At 36.1% G+C, this 26,380-nt stretch overlaps 1 protein-coding gene across 1 annotated transcript; it reads left to right on the top strand.

The window, feature by feature from the left end:
• The first annotated feature begins 865 nt into the window (after window positions 1-865).
• LOC148953354 (general transcription factor IIH subunit 4-like) lies at window positions 866-25,916 on the top strand. Its single transcript, XM_089087639.1, has 5 exons — window positions 866-984; window positions 4,436-4,540; window positions 15,825-15,956; window positions 18,961-19,152; window positions 25,669-25,916. The coding sequence occupies exons 1-5, from the start codon at window positions 866-868 to the stop codon at window positions 25,865-25,867; spliced, it is 747 nt and encodes a 248-aa protein (XP_088943765.1). The 3' UTR covers window positions 25,868-25,916.
• Window positions 25,917-26,380: the final 464 nt, after the last annotated feature.

The following is a 26,380-nucleotide window of genomic DNA, read 5'->3' as shown; positions in this document are numbered from 1 at the left end:
CCATAAAAACAAACATGAATTGCTGTTGACATCCATCAAAGTGAGAAAGTTCCTGTTTTTTCATTCTCACTGACAAATTCCATAAACCACGTGGTTCTATGCCCATATTTGGTGCCCCTCCTGGAGTATAAGATAGCCTTCTACTTATAAAACCCACATTTGGGCCCTCAAAAGGTATTATTAAGCTTGTACCTTCATTTCCTCCCTTTTTTCATGCTTTAAAGATTCTAGTAGAACTTGTAATATAAATCAACGGCTTATCTATGGATTTTTTCTGGGGGTTACGATAGGGGGAAAAACAAATCTAAGAGTATTTTTAGGGAACTGCTTTCCCTGGAGGGGGCGGATAACCTTTGGATGAGTTGTATAAGACCAATTTCTCCTGTGTTTAGGTATTAATTGCCCATAAACTATATATATATATATATATATATATATATATATATATATATATATATATATATATATATATATATATATATATATATATATATATATATATATATATATATATATATATATATATATATATATATATATATATATATATAAAAAATATATATATATATATATATATATATATATATATATATATATGCCCCTATACCGTATATATATTATATCATACAGTGCTAAACTTCTTTGCAAAGCACTGTCTATACCTCCGACCTAGGCCATAAACGTTCGATAAATGTCTGCGAGTAAGTGTTTGATGCATGTGGATAAGTAGGAAGGGCTCACTGTGTCTGTAAGCATGACAAGTAATTTCACCCTTTTTTTTCTTTTTTTTACATCTTGTGTTGGAGATTCTAATACCAAGCAGACTTTGTCTTGTTTTTTTAAAATCAGTTTTTTTCTTTTAGGTATGGAACAACGACGCGATATTTTTGCCTGTAAAACGCTATGCGACTACTTGAAGACCTTGCAAACTGTAACCTTGGAAAGATTGTATTCTTATCCTGCATGCTGTCTTGCTGTCTTCAGGTATGAAAATACACGTCTATATTTTCTCATAATTTTGCCTTGAGGTTTAGAAAACCCTTAAATTGGATTGTGATTAATGAATGGCTTCAAATTTTTGCATTTTTGGAATCATAGCTTTATGACATGTATTCCTGGAGCAACTTGTCCTAGCGCTAATTCATCACAATAAGGGATTTACCTTTATTTTAGGTAACGCAAATGACATTCTATGAGGTATTTTACGTTGGTCTCATTGTATGAGGCCTATATAGACGAGGCACGTGCCATGGCCCCCTATGATTTATCACTAGCCTGGTACTGACTTCTCATGATTTTCTTTCAATATGTGTATATTTGTGTGTAGAAGTTTAAGTGTTTCCTTTTGGATTGAAGAATGCCCCAAAAACTTGTTTTAAACTCTGGTCCATAGAAATTAAGGGACATAGACCCTGGAGTCAAAGAGTCATTTTCGAACATTATAAAATGGTATGGGAAATTAAAAATGTGTTCAGATGGAGCTGATGTGAAATTTTCAGGTTTGGAATTTTTGTTTTAGGATTGACAGAATAGATTCTTGATGTTGCAGTGATTTAATTTTTAAATCCTGATTAGTATGTCCTACACAGGAGCTTCTGCAAGTAGCCTACAGGGGATCTGATAGACTCTACTTTGATGCTCCGCTGAAGTTTGATCTTTTCCAGAATTCAGAAAACTGCTTAAAGTGTTACTACTTTTTAAAGCTACCTTTAAACCATTAATTTGTAAAATTCTTTTTAGTTATTCACTCGGCTCTCGAACATATGGCAAAGTACAAAAACTTCCCTCTCCCCAATATTGTCTCTATGACTTCTTTAGAAATCTTACATTACTTTGTAAGAATTTTACAGAATAATGGTTTAAAGATAGCTTTAAAAATAGCAATACTTTAGGTAGTTTTTGAAATTATGGATTAAGCAGAATTTAAAAGTTGGATTACTGCAATATCAAGAATCTATTTCGTCAACCCTAAAGCAAAAATCCAAACCTTAAAATTTCACATCAGCCCCATCTGAACACATTTTAATTTACCTGACCTTTTTATTATGTTCCAAAATGTCTCTTTGTTTTCTAGGGACCGGGGCTTAAAACAAGTTTTTAGGGAAACCTTTGAAATTAAAAAATCTTATTAAAAAAACCTGGCTCTGAATAAAGATGCAGGTGAGTTTAGCTTAAATTCAATGTATGATAATCCCGATATCTCCCAATACTATTCACCTTTGTTTACCTGATAATGAACCTTCACATACAAATCAAGCCAATGAATCAGAAACTAGGAAATCAAAGAGATTTGCATGTGTAACTGCTTGGAAGAAAATATGTTTCCCGAATCAGGCTTTTGTCTCCTAATATGTGGTCATTTTATGAGGCTCCTCCTTATCTGTTTAAATTCTTATGCTCAATAGTATTTTAAACTTAATAGCTATCTATCTACTTAAGTGGGAACAGAGTTATCAACGATTAGCAAGATTTCCCTTCTTTGAATTGATAAAGGCACGTCAGGGCGGATTTTTTTAAATTAGCAATTCACAGTTCAATAATATAATGAAAAACTGTTTCTAAAAAAAAACTACGAAGTTTATTATAAAAGAATTAAATATTGAAGAATCTGAGCTGATAAAGTTGTGCATTATTGTACTCGGGACAGTATTCGAGAACTTCGAAATTTCAAGACTATATAATGGGCGCTGGCTTATGAAAAAAATCGGAGATCCAAATAATAAGTCACTCTTAAATCTTAACAGAAATGATCAGTTTGTGTTGAATTTTAAACATCATAGACAACGCCGGCACTTCGTTGTAAAATAGGTCCACAAAAATAAGAAAACTTAGATAGGGTTGGCCCTTTTCATAAAGAAGAAGCAATTAATTATCAATATATTAGGAAAATCCGTTTATCTTCAATCTAAGATGAATCAAACGTTTATATAATGGAGACATAGATAATGAAATTGAAATCCAAGATACATATCTTTTTTTATTTTAAAAATAAAAATTTCATGGGGTTCATTCTGAGAGTCAATAAATTTTTTCTCGATTTCAATGTCAGTTCTAGTTATTTCCTGAATTCTGATTCGATTAATGATCAAATCACAAAAAGGATAAATTCAAAATCTTTGGAGATTTCTTGGGTGGTGGCCAAAGCAGACTATCTAAGCAAGGGGAGGGGATGGATTAGGATTCTTGGACAGTTAGTTGTCTTTAAGAAACTTGACCCTGTGATAAGCTCGCGACAGTAGTTGCACGATTTTCTTGCACATCAGCTAAATGATCGCTATACTAATGGTTCAGACAGCTGCTTTTTTTCTGGCACAAAGCGGCTGACACATAGCGTTCATTCCATATTCGAAAACGCTAACGGCAAAATCAGAAACTTTCACTTGTTAGAAACCCATTTTTTTTCTTTTTCCAGATGTTTTATTCTACGGCTTAGTTGAAATGTGTCAACGCAGCCGTCGGACCGTCATGAAGCATGGATTTGCTGTAAAAACACGGCTGAAATAAACTTCTTTCAAAGAATAAATGCCAATATTGTATATTTTAGATTCAGTATGTTTTGTGTGTCTATATATTCTATGTTTTTTTTTTATATATTCGAGTCGTTGCAGGTACACTTAGTACATTCAAATTTTAAAACTTCATTGGAGACGGAGAATACTAATTTCATCACTATTGCGAGGGGGGCCCACTTTCCTCCACCTGGAGTACATCTCAGACCGCCACGCGTTCCGCACAGTTTCTTCCACGCTTGATACATTTCCGCTACGCTTGTCACGGTGTACGCGATTTCTAAAAGTAGAACACCCTCTCGCGCTGTCGGGCATGAATATGAACAACAAGTCTTAAAATTCAAGAAACATTTTTGTAAAAATGACTAAGCGATGCTACGAGAGATTTCACAGATAGCGTTGAATTTAAGGGGTTTCAATACCTTACAATTATTTTTGAGCCTCGGTGTCGGCTAATCGTCTCAAAGACGGTTAACTGTCTTTTTAGACGGCTAACATCGTCTTTAATTCATTTTGTAGTTTAGTATTTATGCTCACTGAAACAATTTTATGTTATATTTATATTATATACATTTATACATAAAAATTGAGATGTATGCATAGTTTTGGTAAGTATGCCATGTTTTGTCTCATGGCTGAGGGATCAAATTGAAACTTTCTGGACAAGTGTTTTTGGGAGGTGAGGAGGGGGAGAGTCAGGAGATTTGAATTTGATGCTGAGTGTAACTGGTCATCACAATTACCAGTGGTAACTGGTCACCGTGGTAACATCACAGCTGTAACTCGTCATCGCAGTGTTATCTCTGGTGATTACAAGAGAGTAAACTCAATTGTTCTTTGTATGCCTGTCTTCCAACTGGCTTTTGCTAGTCTTATTATAAATTTATTCCTGCTATGTTTTATTGACATCATATTTTACATTTCAGGCAACTTCCTGATATTGCTCAGCTAATGATTATGAGGCTGGTGTTTGTAGATGTTGCTATTCCCGAAGCTGTTGTCAGGCAATGGCTGCAAGTCTCCTCCTCAAAGTACGGTACTTAAAGTTTGGTTTTATTAATCCTATACAGTTAATTCCATGCTCAATTTTTGTAATTCCACGGTAGCTATGATAGAAAACACTAAGAAGCTTATGTAGCTGTTTTGAAAAGAACAACTTAAGGGGAATTAAGGAAAAAAGGTCTTCAGCCAACGCCTCCAAGACGTGTGAAACTGTTTTGGTTTCAAAATGTTCCTTTTCAAGGTATTTGTGTAAGCAAGAAAAGAAAGTGTAATGTGCTTCTGGAAAACTTAAATTTACCTCTTAAACCTCTAGGAACTAGCTTAAGGATAAAACAAAATGCAGAAAAAACAATTAAAGAAAATACAGAACTGAATTCATTGCTCTTCGTTACGGGCGGTGGAATAATAATCTCACTTTAACAAAATATGACAGCGCTAGTTATTACCATTACATTATCAACGTGATCTTTAAATAGAATGTCAAAAATAAGGTCTCCACAACTCAAGAAAGGAAACCTATATTTTTTTTTTGGGGGGGGGGGATGGCGAATACGGCCTAAATTCATTGACTTAAGCTTCACAAAGAATGTCTTGATATTCAATCTTTAATCAGCATAACTATTTTTTCCTATTTTCTTCTTCTATTTTAGCTATAACTATTTTCTTCTAACTATTTTCTATTTTATTATATCTATTTTCTTCTATATTTTTTTATCAGCATAATTACATAAGGCTACTTAAGAAAACGGTACTACTACTACTACTATTAACAACTCACCGCAGCACCAAGCTGCCTGAGGCCAACACAGCTACGCACGCTCCTCCTCCACCCCAATCTATTTAAAGCCTCCGTTTTTACACCCGCCCACGAAGTTCCCATTTCCTTTAAACCTTTCTTTATGACGTCCTCCCACCCCTGACGGGGACGATGTGCTTTCAGTTTAGCCCTAGATGGTTGGTCGAAAAGAACAATCTTCGGCAATCTGTCATCCTTCATCCGCACAACGTGCCCTAGCCACCTCAACCTTTCTTTCATTATAGCCCTAGAGAGCGGTATTGAACCACATTTTTCGTATAGCCTATTTTTTGAAATACGGTTAGTCAGCCGGGTACCCAGAGCAATCCTTAAGCAATTTCTCTGGAAAACATCTAGAAAATCTTCATCCGCGTTTCGGAGCGTCCATGCTTCAGAGCCATGTTTGACCACTGTCATCACTGTAGCTTCTAATATTCTAATCTTGGTTTGCAGACTTATCTTCCTATTCTTCCAGACTTTTTTTAACTGTGAAAAAACACCCTTAGCCTTGGCTATTCTATTTTTAACATCTTCACTGCTCCCACCATCTTTACTAATAATACCACCAAGGTAAGTGAAGCTGCCAGCCTGATCAATCTTTTTATTACCCAAAGTCAACTTTTCATCTTCACTTATTCCTAGCCTTAGTGACTTAGTCTTCCAAACATTAATTTTTAAACCAATTCTAGCACCCTGAACTCGCAAAACCTCTAAAACTTCATTCATTTTGCTCACACTTTCATCTTGCTTAAATCATCAGCATAATCAAAGTCCAGGAGACTTTTTCCTCCCCATTTGATTCCGTGGTCTCCCATTGCCTTTCCTGTGCTCCTTAAAACAAAGTCCATCAAAATAATCCATATAAAGGGGGATAGAACACAACCCTGCTTAACTCCTGATTTAATACAAAACCAGCTGCTAACCTCATTTCCTACCTTAACCGCAGCAGTGTTATTCTCGTACATAGCACTAATCACTTTAATGAATTTGTCTGGTATACCATACAAGGATAAAACCTTTACTAAAACCTTTCTATCAACAGAATCAAACGCTTGCTCATAATCTATAAAACTGAGGACCAAAGGTGTTTGAAAACTCAGGCACTTCTCAATTATTAGCCTAAGAGTGAAAATTTGGTCGACAAATTCTCTACCTTTTCTAAAACCGCACTGCTCTTCTCTTCAAACTTTGTCTACGGCATCTCTCAGTCTAAAATGTATCATATTACTAAGTAGTTTACTACCTACAGAGACCAGAATAATACCTTGATAATTACCACCCTCACTTTTATGACCTTTCTCATAAAAGGGCCTAATTAAGGTTTTCCTAACAACGTTAGATACTTCCCCCTTTTTCTAAAATCATATTCATAATCTTTAGTAACTTATTTCTAACCTCAGAGCCACCATATTTAAGAAACTAATTTACCCCCCTATCAGCACCTAGAGACTTATTATTCTTTAATCCTTTTAGGACTGTCGCTAATTCTTCCTCACAAAACAAATCTTCCTTCACATCCAAGGTATCACAAACTTTTTCATTTTCCTCTATATCTTTTCCTGCAACTCTATATCGGTTAAGCAAATTCTCAAAATGTTCGGCCCATCTCTCTTTAATTTTTTTTTCTTATCGCTAATTGCGACCCCATTCCTATCTTTAACTGGGACAAGTCCGGATTGACAATTCTCTCTCGATTTATTAACATTCCAGTACAATATTTTACTATTATGCCGTCTAGCTGCATCTTCCAGATCTTCAGCAATTTTATCCATGGCCTCCACTTCACACCTTCTTAATTCATATTTTAATGCTTTCTCCACTTCTTTATTTTCATATGATCTAACACTCAGATAATTCTTGTACAAGTCCTTTCTCCTTTCTATTAAACATAAAGCTTTTTCACTAATATTTTCAGCTGTTGTTCTAGCTTTCTTCCCTAATACACCTTCTGCGACTTCACAAATTATTGTTCTAAAATTATTCCAACCATCTTCCACATTATCAAATTGTAAGCTCTGAAGTTTAATATTCAACTGTTCGTGGAAAGTTTCTCTCAAATTTTCATCCTGGAGTATACCAACGTCATACCTTCTCGGAAGGTAGTTACCCTTCCGATATTTCAGCTTTAATTTAACCCTTGGCACTACTAGATGGTGATCTTTACTTTTAACATCAATAACAGCACTCCCATATACCCTAGTATCTTCTATTGATCCTGCCAGTCTTCGGTTTACAATAACATAATCAATAAGGTTTGCTGTCTTACCATCACGTGAATACCATATTAAGTTATAAGCCATTTTATGACCAAACACCCGTATTGGTTATAACTAGATTGTTATACCTACAAAATTGCAAAAGTCTGTATCTATTACTGTTTTCTTTTCCTATACGAAATTTACCTAGGCTGGGATTTCATTCATCCCTATTTCTACCAACCTGGGCGTTAATATCTCCCAGTAATAACATCATATTTCTACCTGGGACCCTGTCTATTTTCTCCTGTAACTGTAATTAAAATTCATCTGAGTCACTAGTATCTCCGTCAGTCGGTTCTACAGGGGTGTATACTACTATAATTGATACCCTGAACTTTCTAGTCATAAAATGAGCAATTAGTATTCTATTATTAATACCTTCCCAGCCTAAACAACTTAGCAGCTTCCTTATTCATCATGAGCCCTACTCCCTGTCTATGTACCCCATCCTTTCTGCCTGAGTAAACAAATTCTATATCACCTAATTTCATGCTTCCTACCCCTGGGATATGAGTTTCTGAAATTCCTAATAAATCCAGTTCGAATCGTCTGAATTCGTCAGTCAAAACGTCGATACGATGGTCATTTTTTAAAGTCGTAACATTTCAAGTTCAAATTTTCATATTTTTTAAATCATTGAAATTATTTTTGCCTCAGGGATAGCAATGATCTCGGATACCAGTGCAGGACGGGGATCACATATCTTCTCAAGTCTACACTGAAGTACTTAAGCCGGCTTAGAACCAGACAGCAAGAAATCCCTGGGACTTCCATGAATGGAGGCTTTGTGCAATCCTGGGCCCATCTTGGTCACAACATGGTTTTCAGCACTTGGCGATGCTCTTCTATCAACAAGAGTCGAAATCCTTCACAGACTCAAGCTTATAACCTCCGACTCATTATATATTCATGCCTACAAATATTATGCTACTACGGGGAGGCAACCCATAATACATAAATTAGCTAGGAAGAGGTTTTTCAGCCCGAAGACTCCCGTCAAAACATACCAAGCCCAGAAAAATTGTCCATTAGTCAGAATCCCGTGCAAATGCTGTGTCGTTTACTAGGCTAAAATTTCCTCGAGGGGCGCCACTCCTCAAGTGGGAATAGAGTTGACCGCAAGGTCCCCTGTCTTGCAGTTACCCCGAAAAGGTCGAGGCAGTCCTTTGCAGAGGCTGTTGTCCATAGATCTCGATCTTACGTCCTTCCACAGTTGTCATCCTATAGTTGATCCTCCCGCGATGGTGTTCTGCATCACCATTCAATTTAACCGATTACTGGGGGAAGGTTTGTAGCTCATGGGACTTTTGGACAAACCAGTGGGCCCTTTTGAGTGTACATTTGAGGGCCTTCTTCCTCCTCTGCCTGTATTTATGACCCCAGGCGAGGCTGCCCCAGATCCTATTGTGGACTTCCAGGGACTAGGTCCTCCCTTGGTCCGTGCCTCCTATTGAGGTACCCTACATATCTGTAGAGCGTTCCCCTATCGCCACCTGGGGGCACGCTGAAAGGCCTGGGGGAGGCCAGGAACATAAAAATGAAATTGAGTTGAGTTGAATCAATCTCTTGAATTGAATTCAAGAGATTGAAAAACTTTTTGAGCTATGGAAAAAAAGCGCAATAAAAGAGGACTTAATTTAATTAATGTGCAAAAGGTTTTTTCAGGAGTTTCAAGGTGCATTACCTTGACTTGCTAGATTTGTTTCTCTTACTGTGGCAGGTCCTATATAAGTGCTTATGAATTTTGTCTGAGATTAAGCTGCTTATCGGCAGTCTTTCTGAATGCTTGCTCATGCAAGGTAATTAGTGCCTTTGATTGCAATAGGCCTCGTTTAAAGGACTTGTTTCATTCTCTATCACGTTTTCAAAAAATGATGTAAAATGAATCATTTAGGGCGGAGACTTGGGAAAACTAGTATTTTTTACTTTTAATAATTTATCTTAAGTTAAATTATTAAATAATTAACAGATAGCTAACAGAGCGATCTGTTAGGTTCCCAAGATCTTTTCTATTTTCTTTCCTTCATGTTTTCTTACCTGTTTTATTCCAAAATTTCTCTTCCTATATTTCAAATTTTTTTTAATGCTTCATATTTTCCTATACAACCAGATAACCATTTTGTTTGTATATCACTCTAGCTGGTAGTCCATATCTTATGGAGTATTCTTATTCGTTTATTTAAATAGTTATCGCAATACTCAAAAGTGAACACTAAATTATGCGATGTTTACAATAAAAAAGAAAGGTTATTTGTTAAATACACTTACAAAATATGGCACAATGGAGTTTACAAATCTGTTCGTACGGCACTTAACGGGTTGTACTTTATTGTGACGCCTAAAAATTCTGCTGATCTGTACGGATGGGGGGGAAATATCGGTGTTTCTATTTTGCTAATAGGGCTTTTCCAAATTTCACTATTAAATCATGGATTTGAGCGAATAGAGTGGGCAAATTCAGGAACTCGAGGGTACTTTCTTAGTTGCTAAAGCGGGACCCGAGTATTATTTTAGTAGCGCGTTTTTGAACACCTTCTAGACTGCTGATATGTAAGCAGAATTTTGGGTGTGGGATCCAAATGCGACAGCAATACTCAAGGATAGGCGTGATGTAAGTTGTATACCCAGCAGGAGCTGGATATCCGAGAAGCCCAAACTGCGCATAATTGAAAGTATCTGCAAGTATAGTATTTTGTATTCAGTATCTGAATATCAGTATTGACTGTTGAAGCATCAGTATTTGAAAGTATTTAAAAGTATAATAATTAAATATTGGTAAGAAAGCTAGGTTATACTGACACGAGTTTAGTATTTAAATTTATTTCTCCAAAATCTTGTTTTCAAATTTAATATTATCTTTTTTTCGCTTATTGTATTTACTGATATTGAAAATAGTAATCGAATGATTTTTTTTATCAACTTGAATGGATCTTTGACTTAATTGAAGGGTCTGGTATTATTAATAAACCGGAATTTTCAGAACCACAATTTTTGTTCGTATCCTTTAGTCCAAATGGCTATCTCAAAATTTCAGTATTTTTATTCACTTGCTTATTAAAAAATTTACCCGTAATATATTTACGTTTCAATTATTAAAGGAAATTAAATAAAATTATTTAAGGCTGCACAATGGCTACTTTTTTGGAATTACCCAAGAATGAGAGTAGGCCTATTCCCCTCTTATATTTTAAACTAAGCAGAAACAAGAATTGATTCATTTATTTTTAGTATTAACTGAAAACGAACAACATTTATCCCTCTGTTTATTTTATGTCTATAACCTTTAATATATCTCTAAATATCTTAGGTTTATGTTCGCTGTGCGAATTTTTGGTTTTGTTTTTCTCTGCGGTTTTAACTATTAACGAGAGACAACAATTTTGCTACCACTCCATAGCTGATATTCAGTTCTACCAACCTGCCGAGTTAAAATTTTGAAATCTGGTGCACATGTTTTTTTTTAATTGAAAATACTTTGAGCATTAGTTAAAAATTGTTGAAAAAGGGAAAATTTTCTTATTCTGTAGGACATGTTAGATTTTTTTACAAGAAAAATTTAAGTAGTTTCAAAATTATAGCTCGGTGAATAGATAATCTGAGGCTAATGATTCCAATGATGTAAGTATCTTTTCCTTCTGGATCAACTTTCCGCTGCTGGACTTGTCGCGAAATCGCTTGTTTCAGAGCGAATATATGCGTTTATAATTTAAAAAAAAGTTAAAGTGAGAAAAAAAGGGTCAAAAGCAAAATTATTTGAATAAATCGGCCATGGCAATTGAAAAGGTATTGCCTTAAAACAAACACATTTTACAGGGGAGCTATGGAAGAAAGAAACCGCTCAGAATAAGGTTTTGATTATAACAAAAATCAGATTATAACCTATGATCAGTAGACTACATTATTGGACAAAAGGTTTTATTTTCCTTTTCTATCTACAAGATATGAAATAAGATCTTCCTCATTAAAAAAAACCTTCAGATATCTTAGATATGAGAAGGGGGTCTCTCAAATAAATTGGTTGGTTGAACTAATGTCCTAATGTCCAAATTGTCCAAAATGTCACTAATGAACTAATGTTTAAATTGTGCTTTTAGTATCTGGACATAGTCTGGGGTGCCAATTTGGGAGGGGGGGGGGCAGTGGTCCAGATGTTTTCCGTAGCCATGGATTCCCATGTAAATTTATGAATAATCGTTGCTTTTAGCTCGATTTTAAGACACCCTTCCGCTTTCGTTGTCATGAGATTGCTTCTTTTTCTGTCTTTTCTTTAAGTTTTGTTTTTATTCAGGACTACTTCGAAAGTTGTTTTTGATTATTTTGAACACTGAAGTCGGCAGAGTAAAGGTCCTTTCTGAATCTTCTGCTTCATTTTTTTATTCACTGGTTGACAGTTGTCCTCGTTGTCTGTTTTGTCTTTTTGTTCCTTCAATCTTTTTCTCGGTCTTGGTTTTTCATACACTGTTGGATCTAATTTGGTTTATAATTTAGTTAGTAATGAGTAATATGGATTTAGCTAGCTCAGATTAACACTTAATGTCGTAGTTGTCCTTTCTTGATTCTAGGATCCCAGGCCTAGGGTCGGTTGGGCCTGCAACCCTCCACCCGAAAATTTTACCGCAACGAAAAACGATGATACTGCCTCGGATGACCTACCCCCCCCCCCTTTACCGTCCACGACCTCAGCATGTCCCTGGACCGATTTCAGACCATCCAATTAACCTTATTGACGAAGGTGGAATATGACTCGCAACCTGGAACGTACTCACACTCAACTTTCCTGGAGCTAAATCAATGCTTGCCTATGAGCTAAAACGCTTCAATATAGCTGTGGTTGGTCTTACGGAAACCCACCTTGTCGGAAAAGAGTCCGAGGATATTGGTGAAGGATATCACCTGATCTGGTCTGGTGACCCAAAAAGCAAGACAAATGGTGTAGGCCTCGAGCTGAACGCCAGAGCCAAGAGATGCCTTGTCTCCTATAAACAATTTTCAGATAGAATACTGATGGCTTAGCTCCGGTACAAGCATATAAAGTGTAAAATTTTTGTATGCTATGCTCCCACCAATCTGAGTCCAGCGGAAGCGAAGGATTAGTTCTATGTAGGGCTCTCAACGACCCTGTCTAGAGTCCCGCCCCACGACTTCGTCACTCTTCTGGGAGACCTTAACGCGACGGTAAATGACAGAGAGGGCGTGTGGAGAAGTGTTCTCGGCCCTATGACTCCAGATTTACTGAATTACAACGAGCTAAGACTCCTCCAGTTCTGCAATATGCATAACATGATCATGTCAAACACGCTTTTTCAGAAACAAGATATAAACAAATACACTTGATATATTAACGACAGCCAGAAAAAGCAGATGATTGATTATGTTATGATCTCGGGTCACTGGGGCTCGGCAATAACAAATTTCCGGACATATAGGCCGTCTGAACTTAGAAACACAGACTATAGGATTGTAGTCACCACGCTGAGGCTAAGCCTGAGAGTACAACGACTAGAATGACGGCCTGCCAAGCTCGATCTGAGTAGTCTGGCTACATCTGAGATACAACAGAAATATGCTCTCGATATTCTCTAACCGGTTTAGCTGCCTCCAAGTTCTGGACGACCCTGAAGTAGCATGGAGTCTTTCAAGAAACATATCGATTCTCGGTAATACCATGACCGCAGCAGACACAAGAATAAACCCTGGATATCCCAGGAGACTCTGTCTGTAATCGAGCTGCGCCGGAAGGCCTGCTGAGCAAAGAATATGCCAGAGTACAGACGACTCAATGGCCTGCGCAATAGCCTACTGCATAGTGATGGGAAGACCTTTTTTCTACAAGAAAGCCAGCGATCTTGAAGATGCCTCAAGAAAAGGAGACCTGCTCCCTGTACAAACACCTCCTCGAGCTGACGGAAGGGAAGACTTCCACCGTGAGCCGTGTTTTGTCTGCTGACGGAAGCATGCCGGATGACGATGCAGGCCAACTCTCTGCCTGGAGCAGTCACTTCTCAACGCTTCTGAATGCCGAGGCAGTTGCTCATCCCGACCCTGATCTGATTCAAGCAGCCATGACCACACCCGAGGCTACTTTCGACCTCGTTTCTCAACCGTTTACCACCTCTGAGATCAAAAATGCTGTAAAACGGTTAAACAATAATCGAGCCCCCAGCGTCTGTGGTATTTCTGCAGAAATACCACAGGGTGCAGCGATGATTCTGTGACTCCAGCTAATCTTCTCAGCTGTATGGACGACGGAAAGTATACCGAATGCCTGGCGTGCTGGCATCATATTGCCGCTCTGGAAACGTAAGGGCAGCCGTCAAATCTGCTCCAACTATCGCGGGATCACGCTTCTCTCAGTTCCTGGTAAACTCTTCGCCATGTCACTCCTGGACAGGTGTTCCACCTTTTTGTATAGAAAGAGAAGAGTCCAACAAGCCGGATTCATGCCTGGCAGGTCGACGACAGAGCTAATGTTTACTATGCGCCAGTTGATCGAGAAGACGCGAGAGATCCACCAAAAAGCATACATCGCATTCGTGGACTTTAAGGCTGCCTTCGATTCTGTTGATCGCCGTTCACTTTGGCTGATACTAAGAACTACGGGTCTACCCAAGAAATATTGCTCACTTTTTGAAAAGCTGTATGAGGATACGGAAAGCTGCGTGCAAGTCAGTGGAAGACGCAGTCCCACATTCTCGGCGAAGACTGGCGTCCGGCAAGGTTGTGCCGCCGCTCCCGAGCTTTTCAACTGCGTCATAGACCTTGTTATGACCAGCACGATGAATCACCTTCAGTTCGGTCTTCAGTTCGAAGACCGGCTACTCTCTGATGCTGACTTTGCCGACGACATAGCACTAGTTGCGAGCACCGTAGAAAAGGACACCAAAGCTCTCCAGGTGCTCTTAGAAGAAGCCTTGAAAGTTGGACTGAAGATCAACTGGCAGAAAACCAAAGTTATGCTCCTTGAGCCCCCCACGTCCAGTTCAACCGTAAAGAAGTCAACATCGGAAGCAACCGAGTAGATGGGGTTGAAGACTTCACTTACCTGGGATCTATTCTGTCGAATGATGGCTTGATCAGAAAAGAGCTTACATCTCGAATTGCCAAAGTTTCAGCACTTGTTGGGAGGGTTAGCAGCATCTGGCGAAAGCCAAACATAAGCCGCCAAAATGCGCATTTACAATGCGTCAGTCAGCACCGTCCTGCTGTATGGAGCGGAGATGTGGCCAGCTGCAAAATCTATCCTCAGCGTTGTCGATGTCGCTCAGACGAAACATCTCCGAAGAATCGAAAGACTTCACTGGACTGACTTCGTTAGCAACTCTCCTGTCACGTACGGCTCAAACTCCTTTCTCGACGTAGCTTACCCACTTTACTGTGTGGTAGTAGCGCCACCTCCTTCGCATACCAGGTAACGTCCCACTATAAATTACATTTAACTTTAACCCCAACCACACCGGTTGGTAATAACTCAGAGAATGCCCACCCGCTCGGTTGAAGGACAAAACCAATGAATTCCTCACCCAAGCCCACATCCCGGTGGAAGAAACTGCGAGCCTGGCAAGCGATAGGTCAACCGGGAGGCGCCTAGTCTCATCGTTCTCTACGCCGAACCCTCGGCAGGAGCCTTAAGTAAGTAAGTACTAAGTAAGTAAGTTGTAAGACTTCCTGAAACCCAATTTAATTCTGTAGGGATTAGTGGCTAGGAATTCTGTTATACCTTTAGAGAGTTTGAATTCAATCTAACAGATATTGTCACTTTTGTTGCTCCCACAACTGGGACCTTGCGGCTATCTTGTAGAAAAAAGGTCACAGTTGCCGCAGCAACAGGTCCTTCGTATCTGAAACTTGTTCTTTTTATTTATCTATAAAAAGACGTTTTGTAGACCTTGTATGTTTAATTAAATATCTCACTACAACTTGTCGACCTTTTTTCTTTTCTTTTTTTTGTTAATTTCTCCTTATACTTCACGTTAAAAGCGAAGAATTTTTTTTTTTTTACTTGTTAATTTAATTACGTGACTGATACTTCATCTCTTTTTTTTGAAAATACTCAGCACATCTCTGGAATAATCAGGTCTAGATATATAAAAAAAAAAAAAAACGCACATACGGACATTGTTGTAGAAATTAAAAAAAAGAGTGCATATACATATATATATATATATATATATATACATATATATATATATATATATATATATATATATATATATATATATATATATATATTTATATATTTTAAACTGAATTTTTTTACAGGTTATTTGATGAGATTTCACAAAGTCTAACTGGACTGAAAATTTGGACGAAAACGGTAGTATCCGGTGGTTTACCTGGTATTATATTAAACCAAATATTCAAGAAGCACTTGCGCGTTGTTTTAATTGGAGGGTAATTGTTTTTTCTTCTTTTTTGCACTTATACTTCACAGATTTCCAACCATACTTCACATACTTATGCTTTATACATCCTTTTCACACATTCTATCAATCTTTCATTTTGGCAGATGAGTAAAACAAGGCTAAAAAAATGGCTAGAAGCCATTTTTTATATTTTTTTTAATTTGCTTCCGGCCATTAAAATTGGCCGGAAGCAAAGTTATATTTACGCTTATAGAAGCCCCTGCAAATTAAGTCGATGGAATCAAACCATTTATTCCCAGTTCTTGAATAAAGTGTAAGACCTCAACTTGTTCCTGCCTTCATTTTCATTTTAATTTGTTCTCAGAGTTTGAGATTCGGCATATCAATTCTGAGTGAAATACGATAATTCAGAACTCGGCGTTATCAAAATTAAGTTCTTTCTCCATATCCTTTAAGCTCAATTTTTACTTAAAGTACCAAGGACAGTGAAAATGAAATCTGACTCTCTAAACTGGTTAAGTGGAAACCTATACACATATTAACACTATGCACATTAACACAATACACATATTAAAAAATTAGGGAAAATCTAGAATTCAATTCTCAATGAAAAAGACCTCCATATACAGTTATGTTTTAGGCAGAAGTGGGCGCCAAATTAAAAAAAAAAAGGTGGGTGAAAAAACAGCAAAAATAAGCAAAAAACACCTGGCACCAAACAGCTTAAGAAGGTGTAGTTTTCTTTGGAAAATGCACTTGTCTTTGGGAATCAAAATGTTCTTAATATTTGAATTTTTACGGAGAAAAGGCGTTGTCAAGATTAACTAAGTACTTTGCTTCTTTTTTTCAAGATTCAACGTGACAACACTGACGAAAATATGGTATTGCCCGAAACACTTTATGATTTTGAGCAACCGAAAAAAAATGTAGAAAGTCGCGGTTTTCAGTTCTCAATAGACCTAATATTAATCTAGTGTCAGAAAAAGCTTTTATTTTGTTGTTCTTGATACTCAAATTTTTTTAAATCATTTGCGTTAAATCTTGACTGTTTCGATTTTGTTTTAGCTGATCAGCGCAAACATAACCTGTATTCCTACTGCATATTATTTATGCTGAGTTCAAATACAAAACCTTGATTTTTCTAAAGGTTACATTTTTATTGTCAAATATTTTGAAGGTTATTTTTTAGAGAGTATGAAACTAAAATCATAATAATCACTTTTTCATAAAAATGAAGAGTTGAGGAATTTAGATTACATATTGAAATTCATAATGAAAAGCTACATGCAATTTCAAATTAAATTTTCAGCCATGTTTATTAATTGACTAAATAGCCAACCAAAACTTCGCTTTGTGGGGCGGTCTTTTTCTTCGTTCAACCTTTTAAATTTGTGTTTTCTAAGACATAAATAATTGTGCTATGAAAAACTGTGTATGCGCACGCACGATCCTACCAATTGGGACCAGTACCTGTTGGGCACTGGCACTGGGGAAGGCACGGCCAGTAAGGCACGGGGACTAGCAGTACCAGTCGGGCAGTGCCAGTAAAGCTCTTTTTGATCAATAAAGAACAAAAAAATTAGACTAAATAAATACATATTTATCAAGATTCTTTTTCATCTTATGCTATATTTAAAAACCACGCAATGCGCTCCTGGCAGAAGGCATCCAATCAAGAGATTTGTACCTGCGCAACGCAGCATGCGAAAAAGTTTTTTTTCTAAGTTTATTTCGGGGGTGGATGTTGGTTTATTATCTCACTAAAATAAAAAAAATAAAAATGCAAAATTTACTCACACGTTTTTTCCATAAAACACTTTCTGAAAAGGAAATACGTGTATATTGAAAACATTTAAAAAGAAATTCTCAAGGAAAGTAAAAAGTAGTATAAAAAGTAAATATTAGAACAGACATTAACTCATAAGAGAAGCCAAACTTGGTTAACGAATAGACCTACTTTACTAGTAATAAGGGCTCTTCCAATTAATGGTTTCCTATTTCAGAGGTGAAAGTTGGTTTATTATGTCACACCCAGAAGTATTTGCAAAACCATGTTTGGTTCGCTTGTTTCCAACCAGATTTCCGGATAGCTACGCCACAGAACGTTGGAGATCATGGTGTGTTAGTACTATATGTATTAGCAGTATTTGAAGGGTATTTTGTTTTGGGTGACGGTTAATCTTTCATAACGAGAAAAGTAAAAACCCTGAAATTTTTCAGGAAGAGGGTAGTCTCCTCCGATCTCTCTTCCCCCTATACATATATATATATATATATATATATATATATATATATATATATATATATATATATATATATATATATATATATATATGCATAATAGCATAAGGATGCTATTATGCTGCATATATGGATGCTATAAATGAAAAATTAGGGATGCTATTAATGAAGTTTCAGTTAAATTATTTACAATACTCAGGCATTGCTAGATAGGGTGTAAGAACAGCAATTGGTTTTACTAGTCAATGTCTCCCCCCTCCTCTAATATGGTGGACGCCTGGGTTCAACTGAATCTTGTTTTTTTTTTTATTAATTTGGTTAAATGTCGGTAAATGTGTTTTTGTCATTCTCATATTAGCCTTTGATGAACATAGATCTGACATTGGTTTGCAGGTGTTAGATTATCAGTATTATCATTCTGTTCCATTACGAATTTTTCTTTGTCTTTTTAAGGCTAAATTCTAAAGATCCGAGAATGCTTATTAAAGGAAAAACAGCCTGAGACAATAGATAGCAGAGAGCCAATTAACCGCATCCCCTAGACCCCCCCCTCCCTCTCATTACCTCAACGTGGTTCTGTAAAAAAAAGAAGGCATTTATTCTAATTATAAGCGCTCCGTTAATCAAATAGTACCTATTTTGAAGGTGGATCTTCTCGGAACTCCTCGAAATAAGGGGGGGGGGGTCGAAATGAAATGCTTACAAAATTCCTCTCATTCCAAAGGTGGTCAACAAATAGGTCTATTCTCCTTGTTATAGGTGCTCTTTCGATTAATGGTTCTCTATTTCAGGGGTGAAAGCTGGTTTATTATCTCACACCCAGAAGTAGATACAAAACCACGAGATATTCCATATTTGGATAGCTATGCCACAGAACGTTGGAACGCTGTACTGCAGTATATAGTGTCTGTTGAAAAGAGCAAAGATTGTGGCACGTCAACAGACGCCGCCAAAATTCTGCATTACGCTGGACTCATGAACAGGTTCAATATTTTTTTTTTCTTAGGACATGTTTGTAATTGACACCAAAAATTTTACGTAATGAGTAAAGGCTCCGAATGGAATACGGACTATCTTTCTAGAACGTGAAATGAAATATCAAGAATAGGAATGAACTAAAATGAAATTCACGAAATGAAATGATAGGGCATGAAGGATAGGGATAAAATAGAAGAATCTCCAAATGAAGGATATATTAAATTAGAGTAGATGTGGATCACTCGATATTTAGCATCACGCTCAGTCTTAGATGAGCCTCGCTTCACCACACTGTTTAGAAGATTATATAAAGGGAGGGTACTTTTATTGTAACATCCTCCATGTTTTATCTTAAATCAAGAGATAGAATAAACATGTATTTAATTCATCTAAAACGGACAGTCGTTATTGACAATTATTTGTAAGTTCGAGAATTATTTGTAAGCCTTATTCATTTATGTACAAACTTTCAAATTTTACACTAACTTTTTTGGGGAAACCAGGGGATCTTCCTGAGGGGTGGGGGGCTGGAGTCTTAGAAACTTCAATTTTAGGCCCAATTCGCCCAAATTGCCATGAATTTCTTTAGATTAATATTGAAGTTGGGTTGGGCTCAACCCTAATCTGACTTTATTTAGAAGAATACATTCTATATTAAGTGTACAATATGGTGGCTGAGGGGGTGATAGTTTCCCTGAATTTCGGAAATATTCAGGGTGAAAAATAAAAATATATTCACATACTAATCTAGAGAGGTGGGGACATTCCATAGGATCGTTGCTACACTGCTGCAATGCGTATTGAAACGTCACGCGTTGCCGCAATCTCAAAAGAAAGGAAATTCCAGGAAAACTACCATTCGGTAGAACGTCCCCTTTCCCGAAAAATTTGTACAGCGCGAAGCCCCCTCCCCCCCCCCCCATGTGTAAAATTCTTCTCGCGTACTAATTACGATCGAATTTTTTTAATTTAAAAGTATCCGAAAATTCCAGAAAGAAAAAAATACAGAAAGATAAAAACTAAAACGACGTGGATATTTCGCCTGTGTGAAAACAAAGCGTCTTCAACACTGATGAAACAAATATGAAAACTAAAATAACGTTATAACAAATAAAATCTAAAACTAAGAAATAAAAACAATCCAATGAATATCTATAATTGTCGCAACTGATCATTTAGTGTCAGAAGCTAATATAGTTGCTTCGATGAGAACACCAACGCAACTGGATAAAATAAAATAATATGAACAAGAAGTTGATTATTTTTTGACGAAATAATCCTATTGTTTGCTACTATCGTTGCAATTCTCCTAGGTCTTGTATTTAATCTGGTCCCCTGGTGATTTTGTAAAATCTTATTACCCCCATTAACTACTGGTTTACTTTTAAGAAAAATTTTATATATCTGGACAATATTCAAATTAACCGTATCTGTATTTATTGAGCTATTAGCAAAAATATGTTTTTTTTGTTTCAATAGTTTCCCTAGCCCACTGTGTAAACCCTCTATCATTAGAAATGGCCGTGGCATCATCGAATTTTACATAATGGTAAGGGTGATCAACCCTGATTTTTATCTTTTGTATTCCCGTTTGTCTGTTCATCGTTCAAATGTCATGGCTGGCCAGTTCGGCTTTAAATGTTTCATCTTTGGCAAATATATCTATATCTTTAGTGGCAGAGATTTTTCTGAAGACCCCACCTTATTGGAAGATTTTTTAGAATATCACCTGATAATCCATTTTCCATATTCAAGTCCCCACCCTCTAAGTAGTTTATAACATTAGTGTAAGTATGGAAAGGAGGGTGGAAATGGACGACCCTTATCATATTTAAGGTAATTCCATTTGAATGTGTTGATTAAATGCGCCTTAACATTCTTTACATTCTCTACACATTGCTATAAAAAAGACGAACATTAGTACAAGATATATTCATAAAAGATAGTCGGAGTGCAAATACAAGCTAATGATCCACAGAAAGGGACTATGACCAGTTAAGGAGGGGGGGGGGATAAACTGTTTAAATACTAATTCACTAAATATGATCATAATAATTATTAAGCATAATAATAATCTAATAATAAATAAAAATCTAATAATAATTTAGAGAGAAAGAAAGAGTGAGGAAGGTCGAGCAATTTATAAGAATTTATTTTGATCGCTCACCAAAAATTAGATCAACCTCAATGGAAGCTAAGTTATAATAGTATTAGAAAAAAAATTGTAATAATAATTTTCAGAAAATTATACAGAAACTAAAATTAAAGGAGGCTTGAGGAAACTGGCATTCAGATAATGAGCTAAAATAGTTTTGCTCAAAGTTTAAGTTCCGTTCAATTGGCTTTTTGTAGTTTTAACATTATGTTTGCGCCAATAGCCGCAACCTAGTAAAGAGTAACCCGAGTCCGTAAATTAAGAATGTATTTAATTTTTTTTTTTTTTAATTTAAAAGAACTGCTGACGTTGATTCAGGAACGATAACTGTTATTTATAGTAAGCTTTAATTTAAAAGTAGAGACGAAAAATTATGGAAATTTCAAAAAAGAGCATTTGAAAATTTTGATAATAGTAATGGACAAAAGCTGTACTGCTGGAATCGCCATGGTTTAAATCCCTTAACCAGAGGTTTTCTAGGCATGCATCTCAAAAATTGAGGGAAATCACATTTTTGTTTAAGTCTCCCTTTGTTTCCCTTTGTTTTGTTTATGTTTCCCTTCCGTTTCATTTTTTCCTTTCTGGTGCTAGTGGAGTAGTGGAACCTCTTAATAATAATAAAGTGGTTATTTTTATGTGTTTGTGTTCTAAAAAATTCGGACTAGCATAAGCACTGATTTTACAAAACAATCTCGGGGGCATAGGAGTTTTTGCAGACTTTGGAAATCTCAAAAATTGTGCTTGATAAAAAGAAAAGTCAAATTTCAATAGCGTCACGGCTTGCTCGAAATTTAATTGTGTTAAATTGCCTTTATAATTTAACACGGTATTAACAAAGTAATTGCGCGGGTGTAAATCTTTGCGTATACTGAAACATTCATGATAGAATAAGCAGTGTTTTTGCAAAAAAAAAAAAAAAAATTCTTAGAAGCACAAGAATTGTCGTAGCCATTAGAAATCTTGTAAATTGTCCTTGAAGAACGAAAATTCGAATTAGGACGGCCTGATGACTTTTGTGGTCAAAATTGAATACCCATTCAATTAGTGCTTGCTTTTGTAATTTTCATGCAAGAATAATAAAGTAATTGCGCGTGTCTGTTTGTGTTTGTGTGTACTGAAAGCTTTGTATTGTATTAAACAGCATTTTTGCAAAATAATATTGGAAGCATGAGAATTGTCACAGACTCTAGAATTTTCGAAAAGTATCAGGGGGAAAAAATTGAAATCTCAAGGTGGGATGACGTCAAGGGCATGTCTAGGATTTACGCATCAAAATAAAACATATACAAATTTGTTTATATACATTTTTGTTATTTTTTACGATTTGTACAAAACTTACAGGAGGGGGATTCAAGCCCGGTAACCCCCTCCCCCCCCCCCCCACTCCGCCCTGGATACGGCCGCGGACGACGTTATGTTCTCCAAATTGGATTTTTTTTTCATTTAGATTTTACTTATGCAATCTCCAATATAGTAATAATAAAACAATTACATATGCGCTGAATATTTGGTGCTGGTATTCTGCCTGGTCAGCACCCGGGCGGATTGATTGTCATGTAATTGACAGACCTATTTTTATCGGGCTTTGCATTTACAAGGAGCTGACAAACCAGAATATTTGGCTAGCCTAGTTTGTGTTTGACCTGAATATGCAGCAAAGTATTTTTGTAATTCTTTAGCTGTAATTCTTTCAAAGCGAAAGAATTGCGTACAACAGGTAAACAAACGCAATTATACATTTGTTCTATTTTTAAGTTAGTTAAAATGGATGTTATTTCTAATGGCAAAACTTTGCCAAGAGGTGTGTGGGACACAAGGGTCCTCAAATTAGATGTTTTAGCACCATTATAGTGTTACAGCACCATTATAGTGTTATACCACCCTTATAGCACCATTAGATGTGTATAGCACAATTATAGTGTGTTCTAATTTAGACAGTAAATAACAATTACTAGTTTATTGCAACTTCTAATTATTGGATTTTTCAACCCTGATTGTATGCCCGTTTGCAAAATGACTATTCTGGTTAAGGCGTCAGGCGCAACCTAGCCAAAAAAAAAAAAAAAAAATAGCCAATAGGCCTAGTGGCCGAAAACCTGAAAATGTCTTTTGAAAAAACAAAACACTATCAAGTTAGGAAAAATCGCTATTTGAAGATGTTTCAGAAATGGCAGCTGTTATATACTATTAAGTTTGATAGCAAAAGTTAAGCACGAAAACAAATTTACAGAAATTGGGACAAATAGCCTGAAACTATGAAAAAAATGTTGACTTGAAATAATAATTTTACCATTTGAATCACAATAGCCGAAAACCTTATATAGGAGAATTACAGTCCCTCGTCGTGAGCAATAAATGAAAACCACTTTTTTTGCGTGGGTAGCCTTGGTATGCCACCTTTTTTTGTCCGCCGCTTGAGGGGCACTGAAATATCATAGAGATAGGTTTAAGGGCTCATTTAAAAGAAAACTTTTATATCTATGTGCTTCTTAAAAAAAAAAAGATAATATTAAAATAGAACACAATTTTGGGCAAAAACTGTATCTTCATATACAAGATGATATAATATACGCATATTTTGATAAGATAATATAACGCACGTATCTTTCGAATTTTTTTTTTGTTATATATTAGAGCCACATAATCGAGCCATAATCTACAGTTGTTAAAAACTGTATCCGGCTGAATTCCTTGAAAAGAAACCAATTCTCCTGAAAAGGTTGATATCTTGTAATTTGTTGGGTACGGAAATACTTTCCAAAGTACCAAAGTGAACACTCTTTTTTCATAGAAAACCATTGTGCTCTTAAGAGGCTTCTATGGAATCTCCATCTACTAATGGCATCTTCAGATGTATGTGTCCTTCATAAGAGGTTGGTGAGACCAGCCATTATTGGAACAAACCTGTTTTGGCTCCTCTAGTTCACCGTTTGTCCTCTTTGAAATGTCGTGCGAAGAGTATGGGTAACCTTCAAGAAGGGGGGCTGATGCTAATGTGACAAAAGCCACCGAGGTCATCAACTGTTTGGCAATTCTTGAAATTTTCCCTACCTCCGTAATTGTGTTTCTTTTTAAACTGGGATCAGATATCCCAGTTTTTTATTTTTGCCAATTGTGTATTTTTGCCAATTACACTAATTTTGCCTTATGATACACTGCCAAATACCAAGAGTCGCCAAACGCCAGATGGCCTTGGTAACTTTTTTGTTGACAATATCGCCAGTTTCCACTCCTTTAACTTATACATACTCTTTGGTGCCGTGTAATTTCCCAATAATTCACACATAAGTCAGTTACTTTACAGCCTTCTTATAATAATTTCTAGATAGTATACTATGCTAGTATAGTATACTAAGCTAGTATACTATTCTGTACCATAGTATACTACACTAGATAGTAATTTCTGCTTTATCATTAGGACCTAATTCTTGTTAATTGTTGTTTGTTACATGCTTATTCCTCCAATATTCTTATTCTTTATTGTTCTTTCTATCCTTTTTTTATTGTTGCATTTTTTGTACACTTGACTAAAATCTATTTATTCTTAAAACAAATATTCTTTTATTCGTTGGTGCTTGTTTATTGACTTTGACCCAAGTCTATGGGATAGCATCGCCCCTAGAAATTAAAGTGAATTCACTAACAGATACCATATGCCATAGGCTCTAAGTTTGCTCTTTTCCCTGCCTTTGAAATACAAGTAGTTGATAGGCCTATGCCATTTTTCTCATTCTTTTTATGTATATAAACGTACCTTGCAACAGGTAAGATTGAACCACGCTTTTTTTCGTATCCCTCCCCCACACGCACACACACAAGTACAAAAAGAATCTAGTGAACAGCTCAAAAACTTCATATTCGCTCCCTTCGAAACCATGAAAACTGGCAGGTATGTCCTTTTCTTTCAGGCATTATTTATGCATATAATCTGCTTACAAGAACTAAGAGAGAAAAAACGGGTTTACTTCAAATCAAGCAGTGGAACAAAAAAAAAAAAAACTTTAAATAATAAAAAAATCTGAATATTTTGACTCCACGTCCGGGAAACAGGCTCCTGGACATGGAGTCGAAATATTTGGATCTTTTATTATTCAAAGTTTCATTGTTTAATCTTTTATTTGTTCCACTGCTTTATTTAAATTAAACCCGCTTTTTCTCTCTTAATTTTTTTTTTTAAATAGAAAAGCAGTATGGTATAAGAAATTATTTATGTATATAATCTGTTTTTACCGCAGGCGGGATTGAACTGCAGTGCCCAAGAGTCCAAGCAGGGAGTTATCCACTCTGTTATCACAAAGCGTTTGTAAAACCCCATCGTCAATAGAATAGGAAATATATGTTTAATGTTTGTATTTTTCTGCCTTAGGAACGATAAGGGCGAGCTGGAAGTGACTAGAGATGGTTTTCAGTTTCTGCTTATGGACACGAATTCTCAAGTGTGGTATTTTATCCTTCAATATTTGGAGTCCTTGGAAGAACGTAAACAAGATTTGGTGGAGTGTCTCAGTTTCCTCTTCCAGCTTAGTTTTACGACTTTAGGAAAAGTTAGTATTAGTTTAATATAAATAGCCTTTTTATTGTCACATGATTTTGTTGAATGCCGGTGTTTTTATTTGTTGAAGGACTCGTTGATGAATGTGTTGAAATGCTTTGGTGTGTTCGGGAAAAATCATCGCAAAAAGTAAAGTTTAGTCTGAAAAAAGGGATATTGGCAAATTAATCTTGCTTGTGAGATTATATGAATTTTTGCATAATAAAAACTTCAAGTAGTAAATGCAACTGGATCTATTTCCAAATATTTGATTTTAAGGTTGCTGTATCTTTTTTTGGAATTCTTCCGCATTCAAAGAGTTTTTTGTTTTTTTTAAAGAAAACGCGTTTATCATACTGTAGTTTTTTTTTTGCAAAACGTAGTATCTGGAAACGTAGCTTTTCAGCGTTGGCCTGGTGCTAGCGCTGGTTTATGGTGCTATTTTTGTGCAGTCCAGTTTTTTTTAGGGATTGTCTGCTTTCCAACTTAAATTTTAGTCCTTTTGTACAAAATTTTGAATTTTTTCGTAGCTTTTGCAATCTTCAAT

Source organism: Artemia sp. Qi Xiang Cuo, chromosome 4 (assembly GCF_049724085.1).
Source record: "Artemia sp. Qi Xiang Cuo chromosome 4, ASM4972408v1, whole genome shotgun sequence".
Taxonomy (NCBI): Eukaryota; Metazoa; Arthropoda; class Branchiopoda; order Anostraca; family Artemiidae; genus Artemia; species Artemia sp. Qi Xiang Cuo.
Note: the sequence above shows the minus strand (reverse complement) of the source record. Positions and strands in the feature narration are given on the sequence as shown.

Excerpts from the sequence above, each read along its gene's own strand:
- LOC148953354 (XM_089087639.1), top strand. The coding sequence starts at position 866 with ATGGAACAACGACGCGATATTTTTGCCTGTAAAACGCTATGCGACTAC. Across the intron at positions 985-4,435 it reads TGCTGTCTTGCTGTCTTCAG|GCAACTTCCTGATATTGCTC; the intron begins GTATGAAAATAC and ends TTTACATTTCAG. Across the intron at positions 15,957-18,960 it reads CGCGTTGTTTTAATTGGAGG|GGGTGAAAGCTGGTTTATTA; the intron begins GTAATTGTTTTT and ends TCTCTATTTCAG.